Source organism: Suricata suricatta, chromosome 14 (assembly GCF_006229205.1).
Source record: "Suricata suricatta isolate VVHF042 chromosome 14, meerkat_22Aug2017_6uvM2_HiC, whole genome shotgun sequence".
Classification (NCBI taxonomy): Eukaryota; Metazoa; Chordata; class Mammalia; order Carnivora; family Herpestidae; genus Suricata; species Suricata suricatta.
In genome coordinates, this window is record NC_043713.1 from 70,037,334 (window position 1) to 70,054,060 (window position 16,727).

Genomic DNA, 16,727 nt, shown 5'->3' on the forward strand with positions numbered 1-16,727 from the left:
ATGTATTTTGAGTGATGAATTATGTTTTTTGATCTTCTGTATTGTGCCTCGTTTCTGTTTTGATTTTCTGTTTTTGCTACCATGGAAATAATAAATTTTTCTGGAAGTAACAAACAATGTAATCATTAGAAAAATGATGTAATCACCTATGGTATATAAAGATCCCAAGTTTCACAGTAAGGTGTGGTCTCTTCCACCATTCATGTTGTCTGTGTTCTTTCTTGTAGATATTTTGCCGACACCAACCCCCTACTCAGAGACCCTTAGACTCTGGTGTGTGGGCTGGTCCCCCGCATTAACCATTGAATTTGACTTTTTAATTACATTTTCAAACTTTTGAGGAATAATGTTGAAAAATAATGGAAGTGAAGATCTCTTTTCTCTGTTCTTTTTGTTAAATAAAAAAAATTAACATTTATTTATTTTTGAGAGACAAAGAGACAGAGGACAAGTGGAGGAGGGACAGAGAGAGAGAGAGGGAGACACAGAATCGGAAGCAGGCTCCAAGCTCTGAGCTGTCAGCATAGAGCCCAATGCAGGGTTCGAATCCACCAACTGTGAGATCATGACCTGAGCCAAAGTCATAAGCTTAACTTACTGAGTCACCCAGATGCCCCTTCCCTGTTCTTGATCTTTGTGGAAATGGTCCCCTCACTACTCCACGAACTAAGATGCTGGCCTCAGGACTACATCATAAGTGTGTGCGAGAGTGTGTGTATTACCATATTATAAATGTATACGTTTGTATTTTCCTGTGGCTTTTATTAGGATATGGTGTTAAATTTGGTCAAAGGCTCTTTTGAGACCAATTGGGGCAATGTGATCATATGTCTTGATGTAATAATATGGTGTGTAATATATCACTGTTTCTTATTATGTAACTCAACTTATATCATTGGAATAAATAGCACTTAATGATGGCATACCAATTTACTAATATGGTATTGAGGTCTCTTTGCTAATATTTTATACACAATATTTCTATTAATATTCTAAAGTATCTAAAATATCTATCATTTTCCTTTTTGTGAAAGGTATTTTGGAACCACTGACTCCTTTTGTCAGCTCAGGGAACCACTGACTCCTTTTGTCAGCTCATTAAAGGATATGATGAAGAGGACAGGTGAACAACCAGATGAAGAGATACCAAGTGGCGGGTCTGGGAAGGTCCTGAGCACCAGAACACCAGAGCTGTCCCCGTGGAGTGGAGGTACATCATGTTCTGGGTGTGGATGTGTTCATCAACCTGGAAGCCCTTCAAACACTGTACATTGGAATTTTATTGAAAATTCAGGTAGATGTAATTGGACATTAACTGCACTGTCAGCCTTTGCCCCCTCTCTCAAGCATGAGGGGGTGAATATTCACAAGCTCTGATCAAGGCCTGGTTTTTCTGGGGACCAGCTCCATACAGAAGCCATCCAGGAGCCCACCCAGAGTCACCTCATTAGAACAAAAATGCTTCTAGTGCTTTTGACACTTAGGGAATGACAAAATTTCAGAAACTTTGTGTCAGGATCCAGGGCAAAGAGACTCCTATATAGTTTCTAAGATTACGCAGTACTGTTGTCTCAACTGAACAAGGTGAACTAGATAGTCATGTTCATCCACAAATCTCAGGCCATAAACTGTGACTTGTGTTACATACCCAATATGTTAATAAGCACTTTGGTTAAGGGACAGTGTTCTATTGTACCCACCTGACAAAAAGTGAGTCACAACTTCAGACTCACCTCAGCCCCCCCCCCCCACGCACACACCCTTCTCTTCTCCCTTCTTCTCCTGCCTTCCTCAGGCCTTCAGTCTCTCCCTATGGCTATTTTGAGCTCCAACTCTATACTAGGATTTCAGAGAAAAGTAAAATCTTACAGTAATTTCCACTCTCCAGGGTTCATCTCTAGGGAAGAGAATTCACAGAAATTGGACCAGCATGAAATCCCTTCATCGTGTGATTCCTGCTCTCAGCTCTTCTTGTAGTTTCCATGCCCACCAGTCTCAGTAAATCTCTTTAATATGACAACAATATTATTGTGATTCTGACAAATGTATGTTCATTCAGCCTTTGAGGATTTGCTTACAGAAGCTATTATTACAATTACTTTTCCCCCTTCAAAATTACCGAGGCTCCACAAAAGGTAACTGTTGACATAGCCAACAAAGGAAGGGTTGGCTACATATTTCAAGACATCACAACTTTTCTTGTTCTTGAGAATATTTGTTTCTAAGGGCACAAAGACACTAACTCAGCCACACACATTTGCTCCCAACAATGAAGTCTCATGCATTAGTTTTTTTTCCAAAATAAAAGAAGGCAGTCTCTCATGATCACCTCCAGGGAAGCAACCAGGGACCTTGGGGGCACTGTGATGCGAAGGCAGGAAGAAGGGACTGTATAGTCATTCTCATCTTGTGATTCCTGAGACTTGAGTCCCACAACGGTGGGATATGTATCTCTTAGAATGAAAATGGACAAAAAGCCCATCCACAAGACCCAAATTTCTGATTCAGTGGAATTCCTATCAAAACTAGTCTTTGCCAAATTTCTTTTCTTTGTGTAAATTCCATTCTTGTGCAAAGGAAGTGACCTTCAAGACACTAGCTTTCTTTAGCTCCAAGTTCCAGAAAACAGAAGGGTCTTTAGAGAGCCAACTCCAGTGATTTTCATGGAGACAGCTCTCAGGGAATGGAAAGAGGACATAAGAGGGACAGGGGGACACTTGTCTACATATTTGGCCTCTGAAGGAAAGACTTCAGCAGATACATGAAACATATTTCTCTCTCTCTCTCTCTCTCTCTCTCTCTCTCTCTCTCTCTCTCTCTCTCTGTGTGTGTGTCTCCCTTTTTCTGTCTTACACACACAAATGCACACATACAGATGCACACACACACACATCTCTCCTCTATCTGAGTGTATAGTGTCCTGGATTCTTCAGTTTCCCACTGTCTCTTTCTCTCCATAAATCATGGTCAACATGTATTCACCCAGTACTCCCAGGTCAGAATCCCCATCATCAGAAAACACCAGCAACATCCAGTGTGACTGGGGTCCTGTCATAAGAGCAACCAGCACATGCTCTGAACACCTGCTCTCATGGGACAAGGCTGATGTTCAGGAATCCTAAGGAGAGTCTCTGTCCCCATGGGCAACTCAGCCCCTGACAATGTCTGGGTTCCAGCCAGTCCCTGAGTCTTATCAGTGCATTGATTCTGGGACAGCAGCTTCAGTGCTGCTCCCACAGAGCTCAAGGTATATGCAGATGTGAGACACAAACTTTGTGTGCTCTCAGAGATGGGTTGTCACTCCTCCAGTCTTTTCAGTGACACTTGCACCATTCTGGACCTCTGCTGAAAATTCTTCTGTCCCAACCAAGGCCCACAGTGACAGTGACCTCCGGAATACAGTCCTTCTTATCTCCACCATCTTGACACTCACATATGGGACTTTGGACAGAAAGTTTTCAGTCCAATTGGCCTTGGATAACAGAAATTCATCCTTCTAGTCATGGGTGGCTTAATGAACTATTGCTCTATCCTGAATATGCTGGACACAAAGAACAGAGGCTAGAGCTGTGCTCACCCCAGAGATGAGTCTGACTCCAAATCACTCTTTCCTGGAAACTGCCTGTGCTGATAACTGTACCACAGAGATGGTTCTGGAGTTCATAGGAACAGACCCCTCATGGGTTTTCATTGGATATAATGTTGGACTCCCTTACTTGCAGAAAAATTCCACCACGCTAAACTCATGACACAAAAAAAACATGTATTTTGAAAAAATTTATCAATTCCTATTCAGCCTGGAACAGAAAGGCATCCCTTCTCCATTGTTCCCACAATTTCTATCCATTTTCCTCTGCAATAAGTACAGATCTGTGAAAACTATACTAGTGATTGTATCTGCATTTTCATAATAACATTGTCATTGAGTTTAAATCACTCTTACTGAGAGAAACTTTGTATACAGGGGCACACACCCATTTAAAGTGCACACTTGCCTAAGTGGTGACTAACACATAAACTGTGTCACTGGATCCTGTCAGAGCACCTGCTGCTGTCACTCCTTCCCTCCTAGAACGTCCTGCAGCTTTGCCCATTGTGTTCTGGGGTCCATGTCACACATGGACTCCTGCAGACTGTGTCTATGTGCTGAAATAACAGATCCTGGGAGAGAATCACTAACCACAGTGTGTGGAGAACTGTTGTTTAACATAAGGAGAAATAGTGACAGATAATAAAGATTTTTAGTGCCCAGTGCCCCTAAGAATACACCTAGTCACTCCTATCCACAGCCTGAAAAGAAGCTCTCCTTCTCTTTTCAGTAGTGTGGGAACCTCAAATCAGGAGACATCTGGCAATCAGGGAAGAAGAATATAATAAGCAAAGAACACAGAATCCTATGCAGAAGGGGCCATGTATCCATTGATACTAATTCTTGCTCTGGACATGATTCTGATGTAAGTGGAATTTTTGTAGAAACACTACCTCAGTCCTGACCCATGAAACATACAGGGAAACATGGGCTGACTCTTCCTGAGGAGTCTGAGTAGAGCAGAACGTCTGGCTTGAGCTAATGGGAGGCTACCTACAAGGATACCCATCCTGGCCCTAGTAATGGGACAGTGGACAAAGCAATGGGGAGGCAGGAAATCTCTCAAGTGGGCTCTGGTTACCATTTCACACAATGGTGTTTCTGAATCTGGACACCAGAGGGCAAACAGGACCCATTTCTGAGGGTTCAGGGGTGATGAGACCTGAGGCATACCACCTGTGCTGCCTGTGCCCTCTGCTCGAGACTCACAGCTGTGACTTCCCCAACACCTGCCCCACACAGCCACTTCTTTGCCCGCCCCCTGCCATCCACAGGCAGAGGGATCTGACTCAGGGCTAGAGAGAGGTCAGAGAGCTGGAGCCTCATTTGCATGGACAGGCCTTTCCTCCCTCAGTGGATGAAAAAGAGAGAGATTAGGGGAGGTCTGCTCAGCTGTGGGGCCAGAGAAAACAGGATTGATGATAGTTTACATCATGGCCTGGTGCTTTCTCCTTCTCAGCTTCCTTGCTCACTACACAGGTGATTGAATTTCGGGAGAGGGGAAGGGGTACTGGGAGGACCCGTGGGCCCTGCTTCCACCTTCTTGTGTCCAGACCTCAGCGTCACCCTATCTGTGTCTCTCTCCTTTCCAGGTTCCTGGGCCCAGTCTGGGCTGACTCAGCCATCCTCTGCGTCAGGGTCCCTGGGCCAGAAGGTCACCATCTCCTGCACTGGAAGCAGCTCCAACATTGGTCGTAATTCTGTGAGCTGGTACCAACAAGTCCCAGGATCAGCCCCCAAAACCATCATCTATTGGAATGATAGCAGACCATCAGGGGTCCCCAATCGATTCTCCGGTTCCAAGTCTGGCAATTCAGGATCCCTGACCATCACTGGACTGCAGGCTGAGGACGAGGCTGATTATTACTGCTCAGCATGGGACAGCAGTCTCAGTGATTACACAGTGCTCCAGGCCTGTGGGGAAGTGAGACAAAAAACCTGCAGTCCCCTCAGTGATGGACTTTCCTTGTGCAGCCTCCATCTTCTGCCAAAACAGCTGCTTCCCTAAAACTGAGGTCTGAAACTCAAACCACTAAACTTTCTCTTGAATATGTCACCATCCTCTGTCCTTGTAGGAGTATATTTTCTGTTTTGTGCAAATGGAACAGAAATTCCTGGATGCTGAGGAAAGTTATCCTGGGGACAGTCTCTGAGGATTGTGCCTGTCTGCTAAGGTTGCCATAATTTCATACCACACACTGGGCAAATAAAAAAGATATTTATTTTCTCACAATTCTGAAGGCTTAATGTCCAAGTTCATGGTGGTTTCAGGTTTGATTCCCCCTGAAGTCTCTCTCCTTGGCTTGCAGATGGCTACATTCATCCTGGGTCCTCACGTGGCATTTCCATGTGTGCTCACCCATCGTGTCTCTACCTCCTCTATAAAGACACCAGCCCTATTTGTTAGGGCACCAGCCTTATAACCTCATTTATCCATAGTTACATCCTTTGATGCCTTATCTCGAACAACCACAATGTGAGTCAGGGTCTCCATATACGAATCTGAGGGGACACAGTTCAGTGTATATCAAAGACCCAGGACAGAACCAGGGACACAGAGTATAGCTGTGTACGACTCAGGATAGTCAACTGTCCACATGTTAAACATGCGCAGCATTAACCAAACCCTCACTACATGACCTATGTGGGCTTGGGGCTCGGATCACAGTGTGGAAATGACAGGGAGGATCCCCATACTCAGAAGGCTGACACTGTCTTTGGGAAGAAAGAGGACACATAAGGAAAACGTATTGTGTCTCACACTGACTTCCCACATGAGGAAAATGTGTCTGCAATCCCAGGTAATATTCACACAACATAACCTCTGGATGACAGAGCCTGGCCCTTACTGACCCACTGATAAGGAAGCCCAGTTTTCAGGATGGCTGGATCACATCACATCACCATCTTTCCGGACACCATCCTAGCAACCAGGGAGGGGATACCTATTACTTTCGGTAACACAGTGACTGTCTGGTGGGACCTGGATTCACTGACTAACCATGCAGTTGGGAGACTGGGGTCCAAATAGAAGAAGAAAATGATGGAAGCATCACCAAAGTAGTCCCCACCATCTATATCATCTTCCCTCCATCCTCTGTATAATTCAGGTTGGAGCATGGACTATGGACAATCTGCACAGAGGACCCAGGCCAGGGACTTTATGTCTTTTAAAACTACATCTCAGCCACTGACTATTCTGATGCTCCTGCACCTGATCAACTCCAGCCCAAAACATACACACTCAAAGGTGTGAGGTTCTGACATGAAATGCAAGCAGTCCCATGAGAAATAGAAACAGAAAACATATTCCTGATATGAAGGCTTCCTCTTCTCAGAGGTTTTTAGAAAGTAAAAAAAAAGTTTTCCAGAAACCTTAATGGCAAACATTTCCAGACCACCCCACACCTGAGACCTTTTCCTTTGCTGTTACTCTGTCAGGTGAGGAACAGACTCAGGGGCCAGTACAGGAACCACTCCTTCTGTCCACACACTCCATTCGGAGCTACTCCTTCCTTCAGGCTCCCTGGATCACCTCTGTGTCATTGTTGAGTGTCCCCACCTCACAGGGTCCTTGTCACGGGGAGTGAGATCACAGTCTGCCTGATTTCAATCCCACTGTGACTCTGCCCATCTGGGACACAAAGCCTAGTATTAAGAGTCACAACTGAGCTCTCCTGGTATTTCCTTACCTTGGACTCTCCTTCCATGTCCCATTGGAATGTTCTTTCTCTATCCATTATATTATGTTATGTCTTGAAGCCTAGAGTCATTTCTTTTCCCAAATTTCACTCTCCCTCTTATCCCTCCTCCACTTTCTGCTAATCAGTTCATGAACATAAACAGTCATCTCCTATCTGTTATCCTAATAAAGTATTTGTGGGGCACATTTCAGGAAAAAAAAAAAAACAGAGGGTGACTAAAGAAGAGTTTACTTCCTAGGAATCACTCCAGGATGTAAGAAAAGTCATACTGCACTTAAAGACTCAAGTGACTTTTGTCTCTCATAAAAATACTGGTCTCTCCTGCTGGATTTTGGGGTGGATTCTCAGGCTATGGTGACCAAGGAGACATCACTGTCAGTGTCTCCAGGAAGGATGGTCACACATACCTGTGTTTTTAGCTCTGGATTAATCTCTACAAATAACTACCCCAGCTGATACCAGCAGACCCGGAACTGGGCTCCCTGCACCCTTATCTACCAGGTAAACAAACACCCATCTGATTTCCCTGATGAATTCTCCAGGTCAATCTCTAGGAACAAAGACACACTCACATTTAAAAGACTTAGCTTGAGGACGAGGCTGACCGTCATTGTATGAGGTATGTTGGTAGTGGCATTCCACAAATATCAGTGAAACCTGAACCTCCTCATGGGCTCAGACTTAGAGGCAGGAGAGAAAATTAGGGGAGGGAGTAGTCAACACCACCTTGGTAAGGGAGGCTCCTTGACCTCATTCTTCTGTTTGGTGGTTTGTGGCCATGTGCCCCTATCCCCATTGTCTTAGGGTGAGTCCATTTCTCAGTGTGACCCTACAAGACTGTGTGCTTCCTCCTTACCTTTCTGCTAGTGGTGGTGAGGAGGACTTGTACCTCCCAAATACATGAACCAGTAGTTAGTCTCTGAGACCTCATTGCTGTCTTATGAGAAGCTTTTTTAAAATTTTTTAAATGTGTCTTAATTTTCGAGAGACAGAGAGAACAGAGCATGAGCTGAGGAGGGGCAGAGAGAGAGGGAAACAGAATCCAAAGCAGGCTCCAGGCCCTGAGCTGTCAGCACAGAGCCCAATGCAGGGCTAGAACTCACTGACCATGAGATCATGACCTGAGCCAAAGTCGGATGCTTAACCAACTGAGCCACCCAGGTGCCCCAAGAAGCTTCTTATTCAAATGACATTAACAGTCATGTCCTCATTTATTAATCTTATTACAGAGACCAAATTAATATTGAGCATTTTTTCATCTGTACAGACATGAGCTGGGTCCATAGCACACTTGCTGCTCTGCTCCACATGCCAGATGCTTCTAGTCTGTGTGCAATGAAGATCATGAAAGAGAGAAACAGGTGGGAGAGTTCATGTGTTACTGCTTTCTGAGATACCCACACTTTTCACCTCTTCAGCTTTGTAGCATAATTTAATTATCTATGATAGACTATGCCATTTTAATAGTGTAAAGTAAAAACTTCTCAAAACATAATATTAACACTGTGGTAGAATAAAAACTTACTGATTCATTTGGAAAGGATTTTATCTGAGAAATCAATCAATATATGCCAGGAACTTGGGTCACCCCAAGGGCATGGGTGTTTGAGGACTGACAGTGAGCAGGCTATCCGAACTGACCCCAACATCATTTACACCCAGTGCTGCAGTTTGACCAATGGGCATAGGAAGTGATGTGGGCCTCCCTCAGGATCAGGACAGTGGGGTTCATCTGTTGTGTAATCCCCCAAATTTGTCAGGGCAGGGGCATTGGTGCCCATGTGTGCCCATGAGGTCTCAGCAGCTGTTTCCCTTCTGACTGGGAAGAATGTCCTGCTTTCAGGTCTATGGAATTCCCAGCAGCTGCTTGTTGCTTGGCACCTCTCACGGGACAAACCCTGAACTCTCCCTCAGACTTTAGTCTGTCTAAGAACTAAGCTCTTATCTTTTGTGAGGCCATTGGAGAGGGAATACGACAGGCCAGAGGCAGTCCAGCCCCATATCTTTGGCCTAAGAAGGGACTTTGTTACCATGGCCTAGAAACATGTCCTCCTTGTGCTCCTTTGTCACTGCACAGGAAGGGACAGGACCCAGTGCCCCAAGGTAGGCTTCTAGTCTGAGTCAAATCCCTCTGGTCCAGGTCCCTAAGCAAGTGAAGCCTGTCTGTTCTCTACAATCTGCTGTATCTGGATTTGCAGAATTCTTGTCCCAGCCTGTGCTGACCCATCCATCCTTCCTCTGCACTTCCTGGAGCACCTTTCAGACTTAAGTGCACCCTGAACAGCAGCTGCAGTGTTAGGGCTACCACATATACGGGTACCAGAAGCTGGGGGCCCTCCCTCCATATCTTCTTAGGTTCTACTCAGACTCAAATAAGCACCAGGGCTCTGGGGTCCCCAGCCACTTCTCTGGGTCCAAAGATGCCTCGGCCAATGCAGGGCTTCTCTTCATCTCTGGGCTGCAGCCTGAGGACTAGGTTCATTATTACTATGTAATAAAACGTAGGAGTGGGAGCAGCTACACTTATACACAGTGTCTCATATAATGAGGAAGTGATACAAAATCCCCTTGGTCTACAGACCTTGTGTCTGAGCCTCATTTAATTGAGAAACTTACCTGGAGACCTGCAGTGGAGACCCTTCTGCAGAAAGATGTCTCCTTGAAAAAGAGGAAGACAAACACACATACTATGTCTGTAAAGCGAGGCAGCACAGGACGTCCTAGGAAGACACTGATGGATGATGAGGTATCAGAGCACAATTGCACATCCTTAGGGGTCTGGAGAAGATGAACAGGAATAAATACTGTGTCTAAAATGAGCCTGATGCCCAGAAAACATTCACCAGTGTAGTCACTCTCCCAGACCTTCCAGTAACACCTCCAGCTAGGATGGACCTCTGCTGAAGTCTGTCCCAACAGGGCCACAGGGCCTGTGAACTCAAGAACACAGTGTCCCTTATCTCCACCTGGTGGAGTCCATCTGGAATCCATCTGGATTCAAATGTGGGATCTTTGACAGAAACTTCTAGGTCAAGTTGGCCTTGGGTGATAGAAATTCATTCCTCTAGTCATGGGTAGATGAATGGACAAATTATCCTGAACATACTGGACACAAAGAATAGAGCCCAGACCAGTGCACACCTCAGAGATAATTCTGACCCCAAGTCAATCTATCCTGGAAGTTGTGTTAAGTAATTCCATCACTGAGATGGCTCTGAAGTTCATACAAACAGGTTGCTCATGGGGTTTTCCTGGACACCATGTTGGGCTCTCCTCCTTTATTTTCAGGACCAGACCAACTACATAAAAAGCATGATGATGATGATGATGATGATGATGATGATGATGATGATGATACATAAAATAATTTAGAAACAAATTTATAGACCCTCTAGCCAGCCCAGAACTAGATTAAGGCACTTATTTGCATTATTTTGCCACTCATTTTTTTTCAAATATTTTCAGTGCATATTCATTCAGCAATAAGCATGAATCTGTGAAAATACACTGGTGATTGTATCTGCATCTTCACAATGACATTGTCAGTACATTTAAATCATTTCTACACTGCTGAGGTTTTGTATAAAATCACACACATTTATATTAAGGTACCAGTTGTCCAAGTGGTGACAGGCATATAAAGTCTGCAACAAGGTCCATGTCAGAGCACCTGCAGCTGTCACTCCTTCACTCCTAGAACTTCCTGCAGGTTTACCCTTGTGCTCTGAGGTCAATGCCACACACAGGGCTCCTGCAGACTGTGTCCGTGTGCTGGGAGGACAGATCCTGGGAGGGAATCACGAACCACAGTGTGTGGAGAAGTGTTGTTTCATGGAGTTGGAAGTGGTGACAAATGACAAACCCCTGTAGGAATGCACATGAGGGCTTCTACCCACAACCTAGAAATGAGGACTCCTTGTCTCCTCAGTGCTGAAGGAACTTCTGAAAAAGGAGAACTCTGAAACCATAGAGGAGCCAAGGAAGAGGAAAGAAATCAGCCTCCTGCGCAAAATTTGCCATGTGTCAGTGTGGACCTTTCACTGTTCTGGCCCTGATCCTCATCTGTGTGGCTGTACAAGAGTCAGTACCTCAGTCCCATCCCATAAACAACCATGGGAGCCGTGGACAGACTCCCTATGTGGAGCTTGAGTACAACACAGTGTCTCCTGAGGTTATGTAAGGCCACATAAGGGGACACCTGGTCTGAAGGAGCAGTGAGGAGGCAAGAACTCTGACAGACTCTGGTCACCATGTCACACAATGCAGTGCCTGTGTGTAGATATCAGGGAGGGTGCATCACCTGTCTCTGAATGGTCAGGGTTGATCAGAGTTGGGATCTGCCACCTGATACTGCCTGTGCCCTCTGCTCAGGGTTCACATCTGTGACCTCCCCACCTCCTATACCACCAGAGCCACTCCCTTGCCCATCCTTCTGATATCTTCAGGCAGAGGGATCTGACCCAGGACCAGTGAAGTGTCTAAGAGCTGAGAGCCTCATTTGCATGAATAGGCCCTCTGTCTCTCAGAGGATGAAAAGGAGAAGGAACGGATCACGGGAGGTCTGCTCATCTGTGAGCCCACAGAAGGCAAGATCAGTGATGACCTCCACCATGGCCTGGACCACTCTCCTTCTCACCCTCCTCATTCACTCATTCACAGGTAACTATATAAGGATAGGAGAAGGGGTCTTGGGAGGACATGTAGGGCCTTATTCTTTCTCTTTTCTCTAGACCACATAACTACTGTCTCTGTTTCTTTCCCATGGTCAGAGTCCTGGGCTCAGTCTGTGCTGACTCAGCCACCATCAGTGTCCGGAGGCCTGGGTCAGAAGGTCACCATCTCCTGCACTGGAAGCCAAACCAACATCGGTATTGTTGGTGTGAACTGGTACCAACAGCTCCCAGGAAAGGCCCCTAAACTCCTCATCTATGCTAATAACAATCGACACTCGGGGGTCCCTGACAGATTTTCTGGCTCTAAGTCAGGCAACACAGGCTCTCTGACCATCACTGGGCTCCAGACCGAGGATGAGGCTGATTATTACTGCCAATCTATTGATGTTACTACAGGAGGTGCTTACACAGTGCTCCAGGCCTGTGAGGAAGTGAGACAAAAACCTGCTGTCCTCACAGCAATAGGACTTCTTGTCCAGCCCCTAATGGCTGAAGGTGATGAGAACGTGCTTATAGTTCTGCCTCCCTTGGTTGGAGATCCTGGGGATATTCAGATGGGTGAGATCTTTGGGTTTTTCCCCATCCCCAGTTCTTCATGATTCCTCCTGTCTTAGGTACCTCAGCCTGACCTTCAGTGCTCTACACTCATGTACCCTCATGACTCCTCCTAGATCGCCCTCTGATGTGAAAGTCTGGAAACATCCCCACCAAACATAACTTGGGTATGCTCAGTTCTTGTCTTCTCTGAAACATTTACATGATGAAGACAAGGAGGTGCTGGTATTACCAAAACATACACCCAGCTCACCACTTGGGACCCAGAACAGAAGATAGGATGTCACTAACACACATGCCACAGGACTGATGAAGGGACTGGGCACCAGAGCCAGCCTGGACTGAGGGACTCTATCTCCCGAACTCCTCTTACCTGTTGTTTAAATGGGGATGGTACTCAGAGTCAAGTCCCAGGCTCCTGTCCCTCCTACACATCCACCCCTGCACTGGGGACTGTCACCATGCCTGGATATCAGCCTCAGCCAATCACTCCATGCTGCCAAACAAGGTCAGGGTTGACCATTTTAGCACTTAGGATTCAGTATTTCTACTTGTTTCCCAAATCTTCAAGTATTTTCTTAATATAGAACTAACTCCTTATCTAATGCTCACCTGCAGTAAAGAGCAGCACCATCTGATGGGTCAGTCAGAGCAGGAACCCCCAGTTCACACTACCCACTTCTCCCTTTTCTCCCTAAATTCCTTCTGCTTCATAGTCCTCAGTGTCTTCTGTGAGCACAGCCTCCTGTGTCTTCATCTCCTGTTTTCCTGTCTCAGTTGCTCTTCCCTGACCACATAGTTTACTAAGTCCTGCTCTGCTGTGTCCATCCTTCTGTTCCCTGCACAAAGTCACCAGGCGGTTTTGATACTCTGTAAAATCACATCCCATCATGGTTAGAGGATTTTCAGACCCTGTTTTGATTTTCTCCTCTGTGAGCCCATGATGTTCTCCACTGTGTTGTCAGCCTCTCAAATCACGGATAGCACATCCATGTTGTTTAAATCAGACCCAACATGGTACTTCACATAGTTGGTCACATAACTGTTGAATGCTGATGACACAGATGTGGATACTAATTTGACCTCAGGAGACTGAGGATCCTGCAGGTGGACATGGAACCAGTAGGGGGCACTTTGCATCTCTCTGGGCCCTGCAGGAGACTATCACAGCTGAGGGAGAGCATCACTGGCCTCAGGGCTCCAGAAGCTGAACAGCCCCCCCCTCTGCTCCCTGATGAGACCCAGCAGCCTCATGTTCAGGGCCTGGGAGAAGTTCCAGGGGAGGGCCCTATGGTTCTTCCCAAAGTTGCTTCCCCCATTCCCTCTTGGGTGTCACTCAGAGCAGTCCTTATCCTCAGCCTCCTATCCCCTGATTGCCCCTTAAGTCCCAAATCAGTGATCATGTAGAGTCTAAGAGCATCTACACTCAGGGGACAAATTGTTTAAAACAGGCTTTTCTTTCTCTGGGGACAGTAGTAAGGATTTGAAAAGCCTGAGGCAGCCCAGCTCCATATGGAAGACCAGCAGCTGTTCCACGATGGCCTGGATTCCTCTCTCCTCCTGCTGTTTCACTCTGCTCAGGTGTGAACAACATCACATTCTGTGTGAGCTCCCGGACATTATCAGCCACTAGGACAGAAACTCCCAGCTTAAATGCCTCATCACCCACGACTGTCTGTGTTTGCAGGCTCCCTGTCCCAACCTGTGTTCACCCAGCCACCTTCCCTCTCCATCTCTGAGAACAAGAGATAGACTCAGCTGCACCCTGAGCAGGGACCTCAGTTTTTGTGGGAAAAGCAGATACAGGTGGCCAGCAGAAGCCAGGGAGTCTTGCCTGGCTTTTCCTGTACTACTACTCAGAACCAAACAACCAGCTGGGATCTGGGATCCCCAGCCTAAGATGACGTCACCACAAATATGGCAACTTTGCTCATTTCTGGGCCCCAATCTGAGGATGAGGTTGACTATTACTGTCAGGTGTATGACACCGGTGCTCAGCACAGTGGTAGACACAGAAGAGGAAGTGAGACAAAAGACCTTGGGCCATAGATTCCAGGTAGTGACACTTTCATTGAGGCAGTTAGTAACTTAACTGATAATAACCATAGAACAAAAGCCCTTAGGATCCTGGTTCAGAATAGTGCCTCCCTATAAGTGTCTCCACTGTTATGTAAAATGTTTATGACTCCACAAAGGACTTTTCAGGCAGAAATTAGGCAGAATGTACAACATATTTCCAACAAAAGACAAAATCCATGCAGATGCCATGTAGACTATCAGAATGTTGCCTAGGAAGGGTAGTGTGTTTGTGTGAAGGGGGGAGCACGTGCACATGCGTGTGTGCATGCATGTGATGGGGAGAGGCCCAAAGCAGATCATGGCTCCCAGGCTGGGTCTTGTGTATCTAAGTGAGAAGCCCAACTATAAAAATAAACATATATCCACTGTAAGGATACAATTTGATCAGAGAGAAATGTCAGCCTACCAGGAATCAGCAGTAAGTCCCATTGTGAGAAAACAAATTTCTTGTACACAGATTTTGAAATAAAATGACATCGTTGGATCAGACATATAAGTAGCACTGATAGCTCTGTAGACTGGCAGGTACACATTTTTTTTTAAACTTTGCATTTAATCATTTTCAGAGTCCAGCAATGTTCCAGTGTTGGTAACACAATTCTGATGGAACCATCCTCTTGGAAATTGCTTATTTTGTGTAAAAAAATAAAATAAAAGATTTTTTTCCTGGAAGTTTCAGCCCTTTGGGTCTGAGGCTGGGTGGCTCAGTCGGTTAAGCTCCAACTTCCGATCAGGTCATGATCTCAAGGTTCCTGTGTATGAGCTCCATAATGGGCTCTGTGCTGACAGCTCAGAGCCTGGAGCCTGCTTCCAGTTCTGTGTCTCCTTCACTCTCTGCTTCTCCCTCACTCACTCTCTCTGTCTCTCTCTCTCTCTCTGTGTCAAAAATACATAAACATTAAAAAAATTTAAAGATAAAATAAATCTTCCTGTCCCTTCTGAGATCTTTCTTAATTGTAAACTAAGTTTCAAAATAAAATATGCCCCAACCATAGACTGCAGGAATATAGCCAGAGTATTTTCATTTCAAGGTCATAGAAAATCCATTTGAAATATTAATCCCTTTTTAAATAAAGTTTTCTAGCTGCATTATCATAAGATCTGTACTTGTTTCAACTGAAAGATGAGAGTTTGCAATGCTGCCTCAACTTTCTCCCTCAGTAATCAAAGTGGTAAAGTAACAAAAGTTAGTGCCTTGCTCTTCCTTCACTGTTTCAAAAGGACAATAGTTTACTTAGCTCACCACTTGGGGGATTACAGCACACATAAATTTATGTGAGAGTAGTTGGAATTCATTGCTTTAATAAACAAGAGTTTTGGAGTATTAAATGTGTAGGTAACATCCCCAAGCTTATACGGGTGAAGTTCATATGCCAGTGACCCCCATACATCACTGATGCCATGGTGGTATTTGATTCACATTCAGCAAAGGGCAGTATGTGGGACAAAAAGGGGTGGGATATTCAACAAGAAGAGTCCTATTGATGACCGTTGAGGTTGGGTGATGGGTTCAGGGGTTCTTTGCACTCTTCTTTGTGCTGTTTGTAATTTCAAAATGGTTCACAATATGTGGATTTAAAATTCTCTGTTCCTATCTCTGATGATGATGTCCTGCTATTGGAAGACACTCAGTTGCCAAAATTTCTCCATGAACTCATGTTGTTGCCCATCTCTACCCAACAAAGTGAGAAGGAAAATGCTTGGAGATTATGGAATGGATGTGAATCCAGAGTTGTGCGATAACAGAAAAGGAGAGAAACTGGAGGCCAGAAAGCAAGGAGTGGGGTTGCTCAGTGGGTGGGGAGGTAGGAGAGGCAGGCGAGGCAAGACCATGAAGATAGCTTAGGGCAGAGGTTATGTCTGGAGCAGTGAGGAGTCACTGAATGAGGACCTGACTGAGTTCAATGAGGCTGATCCCTCCAAGTTCCTTGAGAATAGAGTGTCTGAGGGAAAGGGGTCATTCTGGGTACAGGAATTTATAAAAGGGCCTTTGATTCTAGCCATCCTGGTACCGTTCCCACAGTGTAGCACCCTTGGTACAGTGAGGAAGTAAATATTTATTGATGGCATTGCCCATGTACTAAATTAAGAACTTGAGTAAGAAAATATAGCTAGGATATATATATA

General features: G+C 45.4%; 1 protein-coding gene and 1 gene segment (V, D, J or C); both read left to right on the plus strand.

The window, feature by feature from the left end:
• LOC115277666 overlaps window positions 1–16,727 on the plus strand; it is an 869,742-nt gene that overhangs the window by 301,162 nt on the left and 551,853 nt on the right.
• Window positions 1–16,727, plus strand: part of LOC115277665 (immunoglobulin lambda-1 light chain-like) — a 653,789-nt gene that overhangs the window by 111,361 nt on the left and 525,701 nt on the right. Inside the window, exons 1-2 of one of the 3 annotated variants that reach the window (XM_029921977.1) lie at window positions 11,834–11,952; window positions 12,063–12,369. The exons of the other annotated variants lie outside the window; for them this stretch is intronic. Coding sequence (XP_029777837.1) covers window positions 11,892–11,952; window positions 12,063–12,369 — 368 coding nt within the window. The 5' untranslated portion in view covers window positions 11,834–11,891. Of the gene's footprint in view, window positions 1–11,833; window positions 11,953–12,062; window positions 12,370–16,727 lie in introns of those variants that run through there. 3 annotated transcript variants of the gene reach the window in all.